Here is a 5843-nt window from a genome sequence, read left to right as displayed (position 1 = left end):
GTTATAATAAAAAATGGTTACAGCTTTCCCATATTGATATCCACGCTTAGTATTCAAATTGAATTATTTTCCCACCAGTGACACAAATACAGCTATAGTCCGTATGATGGGACTTGTCTCTTGGCCCTCCGTCTACCTGGGACTGACCTGGACCTCCACTAACCAGTCCGCAGGTAGACGGAGGGTCAGGAGACATGTTCCACCATACAGACTATAGCTACACTTACTGAGAGCTTACATCTCAGCTCTATCCTTACACCAATCAAACATCAAACCGTGAAACTTATCAATAACTTTGGTCAAGGTGGCTACTGAATTAGCGTTGATCTGTTCAGTAATTATAAGGGCGGCATCTCTCAGACGCAAGGGATGGTACAAGCCCGTACTGACAAATCGGAGCCTACCCCACCCTGTTATTAAAACTTCCATCCTGCATAAAGGGTGTTCCTTTACTGACTTGCAAAATTCAATTTCTCCCAAAGTTAATAAAAACCCAACTCATCTGTGGTAATCGATAGTTCGATCGGTAAGAGAATTTATCAAACTCGCACTGCTTGTCCGCCCATAAGCCTTTTCTCATGCGTTTGAATGAATGCAACCAATAACACTCAACATATATTGGTTTTTGTATTTTTTATCGTTGGCGGCTTCTTTATAAGCCAAGCTTTATTCATGATCTGATCTAAGTTGGTATGATTTTTTTTTATAATTTTTTTCGTCATACTGCAGCTTAAAGCTGTTTTCAATACTTAAGTTGAACCGCATTTTGAAGTACCTAGTTGTTGTTATCAAAGGTAAAAAAACCATCTAGAATAGGTGTAATATGTTTGGATTTCTGAAGAAAATTGTCTAGATTGATAATAGTATAGCTCATCACTAGAGCATCTGCAGAGCGCCAGTTTAGCTGGTAGCAATTTATCGTAAACTATGGATGAAAGTGTTGTTTTGTAAGTCAAATTTTCTTAAGAATGGTGCAGTGTGAAAATAGTGTTCGTCGCACGAGTAAAGATGTTTTTTTCTACCTCTGTGTCATTCATTTAGTTAAACTCTTCTTCCAGAAACGATTCACATTAATCCTTAGATTCAAGATAAACAATTTCACGCGATTACAAGTGTTACATAAATTACTTCATAGTACAAAAGACTATGGTAAGCGGGGTAAAATGTAAAAGCCAACTAAAGCTCGTGTTGCGTAAGCCTAAGAATGCTTTTCTAAAAATAAAGTAGACTGTATGAGGGGGATATTGAGATTAAATTTTGGTCACAGAATTGTTATGGAATTTTGGTTTTTAACACCAATTGAGTTAATTATATTGCCACAAAAATGCAGTTCTTGGATTGGAGCTTGGAGGAAGACTCGTTTCGGCTTTCTTAGGCTATAAAAAGTAAACATAACCAAAAACTGCATGAGAGTATGTGTAAATATGGCCGTGTCTCTTCTGATGAATGATAGCTTCTTCAAACAGTTTTCACAGTTCAAAGTTTCACACATACACATAAAACAAAATAAGAGGAGAAAAGAATTAAACTGTTACACAAAACGACAAATATAAGGAAGATAAAAGCACCGTTTTTTAAAGTGAATGTTTACGTTTATAAATTTGTATTGTTGTATTGTTGGGCCCGGAATCGTGTAATCTACCTCCCTCACTCTGTCACACTGATGTGAGCTGACTAAATAAACTCAATTGTATTATTTTTGTCCATTGTCTTTTAGTATGTTGTTAAGATCATAGGTGTAAAATTTGTATTCTGGATTTATCTACTGCAGTGGTTTCAATGTATACCTGTTGATATAAGCAAATATAATTATTATGTATGCACATGACATAAACATCTTCAGTTTCTATGATTTATGCCCAATATTACGTCCTGAGTTGGCTTTCATTCTTTTGACATTAGGAGCCCCAAATAGCCAAAACTCAAGATCGTGAGGTGGTCCAAGTGAATGCCTCAAATTTCCACAGTTTTGTCCAATAATTGTTTTTAAATTGGTCAAAACTCGAACTGGGGAGGTCCGGGAATTGTTCGCAGCTTTGATTGGCTCATTTCGATCAGCGGAAGTGATTCCAAAATCTCAAGAGATGCCCGTCACTTATCACCTGAAGAGGCCTGAGCCCCCACAGGAGCTGGTGTTTCACCAAACACGTGGTTCTAAATGTTCTCTAAACTTGTAAAAACATACAGAGGTAATAGTTGAACCAAACATTCTTAAGATTAAAACAATAGCTATACTTTTATCATTTTCATATGTGCTTTAAGTTCACATTGGCATTTTTACGATTTTTCCTAGGGAATGGTCCAAACCCTGGTTACAGAGCATCATCAATTGGTAGCCCAATGACAAATTACATCTGGTCCAGAATTGGCTTGAAGTCAAACTAGTGACTTTCAGATTTTGTAATAATAAAATTGTGCAATACTCCTGAAACACATTTTTCATTTTGCATCAATGTATATTTACCAACTGATCACGTTGAACAAGAACTAAACAATGTGTCAATCTACTGAGTTTACTATGAATAGATTTCAAGACGCCCACGTTTAAAATACAAACTCCAATCCACCTGATGCATTTAGATTTATAACACTGTGACGAATTCCCATTTCATATTTCTAAACCTCAACTCTTGGGCTATTAACAATATTAATCCAATTAAAAACCATTTTGGGTCTATAGATCTGGATCGATCTGTTTTTCTAATGATCCGCCCATCGAATCAAAGCGTAGCGAGATTTGATCAAATGATCAATATCATCTCGATCAATCAGGCGGCGCGGTTCTCGCACAATAGCCTGCAGTTGTGGGAAACCGGGTTTTTACTTTTGCTTTTATAATCGGACAAATCTATTTGAGCTCCGCCACACACGGAGAAGATTGTCGCCGAAAATCATTAAAGCGTGTCGCGAAATGGCGGATTAGAAGGGGTGCAATCTTGTAGAATTGCTTGAACCCTCCCGGCGAAAAAGGTTTTTTTACCGTTTGCGAGCCGTCTGCTGCGTGAGTATCAAAACTATTACTGAATATAATTTTGGATTATTACACCAAATACTATGTGACAGATTTATCGTAATTAGTAGGAACTGTATTTTTTACATTGCTTTGATTCGTTCTGACCACAGCACAGTTTTTACACTTTAAGTTTTTTCTGTGGATCTTAAGTTTTACAAAAGGTCTCTACTTAACTTGTTCGAATGATTTATAGCCATGACCAACTTACCTAATGATAAAAAATACAAAGGACGCCTATGTAAAATTTTAAGGAGATAAAAATAAGAGCATTTTCTATTTTACGGGTTCACTATCTGCAATTAAAATAGTTTTACCCTGTTGCACAATACAAAAACTACATGTATTTTCTAATATTTTTCATGGTTTGTCATTGATTAAACTTTGTAGTTTTTTTACAGCCATCCTGTTATATTTTTAACCCTTAAATTTTAATATCTACAAAATTTTCTGATTCAAAACTCTTTAAAAAATATTGATTCAAAGGGGCCGTTTTAAGCTTTGAAAAATGTTTACCCTGAAGTAAACATTTTATATTACCATTTTAAAATCCCCCTGTTTTAATGAATTCAATAGATTGAAACACTGTTCAGATTGAGACTTGACACACGACCGACGCGCGTCTACATGTCTCTAGTCAAAAATTAAAGTAGGTCTACCGCGCATTTATGTGTTTTAATTGTCGATTTGTAAGTGTAACGTTTGTGTATGTCTCAAAAACGTCATGAGGCACCTGTAATGGGGATGTTCAAGAATTTATATTAGGATTGTAGATGGCGATATGATTTCGCCGAAAGGATAAAACAAGATTGACCGGTTGACACAGGTGATTTAACCTTTTATTATTGTCACACCGATCCGTAACAACAAAAAACACCAACAATTAAAATCGAAAATATGTTGTAAAGTAAAGCAATTAAACCCACTTAACTAACGATATTTATCATAAACTTCCCTGTTCTAGTTCCTAAACTACACTATAAAACGTCCCCGCGGGTGATGAGGACCCAAGACCCCAGGCGGTGGTCAACTGATGACAGGACCCGTGGCGACGACGGCCATCAACAGTGCGTTACTACCGATAAAGCCGCTCCTTCTTTGAAAATGGCTCCCTTTAAGTTGTAATGTCTATTCTTCCACTCTAACATAAAGGACGGTAAAGATCGTTCCAAAGAGTGTATTCTTGCTGTAGGTGAATAAAATACACACTTTGAAACGGTTTTTGAAATCGTTGTTTTATTTGCAAATCGTTCATTTATCAAAGAGACGAATCAAAGAGATTTTTTTAAGGAGATTAACCCACAAACTAGTATATGTAACACGACTATCATTCAAAGCAACGAGGCGTGGCGATGGATTACACCGGTATGGGATCAGGAAGCGCCTGCATTGCATTGACCAACATACAGAGTTATGTGACTGAAACTGTATAAAACCCACCAGACTCTAGATACCAGACACACTCGTCTGTAGACATCAGCGGAGATGAAGCGTCTTCTAGTCTTGTTGTTGGTGACTGCTGTCTTCGCCGAGGAGAAGAAGATAGAAGACAAGAAAGAAGAGAAGAAACATGACAAGAGAGGAATAGAAGACTTCGGTGGACACGAGTTCAGTGTTGGAGACTTGGGTGGTCATGGTTTTGGAGGTCATGGTTTTGGGGGACATGACTTTGGGGGCCATGACTTCGGGGGCCATGACTTTGGGGGCCATGACTTCAGCGACCATCACCACCACGAGGTGAAGACCATCACGATAGAGAAGGAGGTGAAGGTGCCATACCCGGTCCACGTGGAGAAGAAGGTACCTTACCCTGTCAAGGTGCACGTCGAGAGGCCGGTCCCCTACCCTGTGGAGAAACCTTACCCTGTGACTGTGGAGAAGAAAGTGCCTTACCCGGTCAAGGAGTACATCCCTAAGCCATACCCAGTCGAGAAGAAGATTCCTTACCCCGTCAAGGTGCCAGTTGAAAAGCCAGTCCCCTATCCTGTGGAGAAGCCTTACCCCGTCTACGTGGAGAAGAAGGTGCCCTACCCTGTAGAGAAACACATCCCTTACCCGGTCAAGGTGCATGTCCCCCGGCCTGTCCCCTATCACGTTCCTGTTGTCAAACACGTGCCTTACCCCGTCGAGAAGAAAGTTCCTTATCCCGTCAAGGTGCCAGTCGAGAAGCCAGTCCCCTACCCTGTGGAGAAGCCTTACCCCGTCTACGTAGAGAAGAAGGTTCCCTACCCGGTGGAGAAGGAGGTGCCGTATCCAGTCAAGGTTCCGGTTCATATCCCAGTCCATGTCCACGAGCATCATGAGCATTTGGGACATCACTTCGGAGGACATAATTTTGAAGGTCACCAGGAGGAACATAAACATCACTTCGGGGAAGATCTCCATAGTCATGGGTTCTAATTTTGTTAACCCATTCTATACAAATTGAACATATTGATAAGTCTAGTGATTTATTTGCCAGGAAATAAATCGTATAGGCTACAGTTCTCTTTGTTGTACATTATACTTTTGTTACATAGTTTGTATCATAAATGTAAATCACTGTACAAATAAACATTCGCTTTTAAAATCGATATGCATTTTTTTACTCAGCCTTACGTTTAAGTAGTAATACTTTTGAAACGATTAAAAAAATACTCGATCTTTCCAGGATTTGAACATTGTTAAACACACACGTTTTAAAGTTTTCTCTGACATCTTTGTACAGTCAAAGAACGAAAGATTTGGTCACTCATGGCCGTTGTTTTGAAATGAAATGAAATGGCTGTTGTTTTGTTTAAAATACAGTGGAACCTCGATAACAAGACTCTCATGAGGATTATTGAATAGTACT

At 38.7% G+C, this 5843-nt stretch overlaps 1 protein-coding gene across 1 annotated transcript; it reads left to right on the top strand.

The window, feature by feature from the left end:
* Positions 1-4495: 4495 nt before the first annotated feature.
* On the top strand, positions 4496-5565 carry LOC128988829 (aggrecan core protein-like). Its single transcript, XM_054410512.1, has one exon. It carries the CDS (start codon positions 4496-4498, stop codon positions 5408-5410), a length of 915 nt encoding a protein of 304 aa, XP_054266487.1. The 3' UTR covers positions 5411-5565.
* Positions 5566-5843: the final 278 nt, after the last annotated feature.

Source organism: Macrosteles quadrilineatus, unplaced genomic scaffold (assembly GCF_028750875.1).
Source record: "Macrosteles quadrilineatus isolate MER2022 unplaced genomic scaffold, UCM_ALF_1.0 Scaffold_3__2_contigs__length_128488019, whole genome shotgun sequence".
NCBI lineage: Eukaryota > Metazoa > Arthropoda > Insecta > Hemiptera > Cicadellidae > Macrosteles > Macrosteles quadrilineatus.
This window is presented reverse-complemented; position numbering and strand designations above follow the sequence as displayed.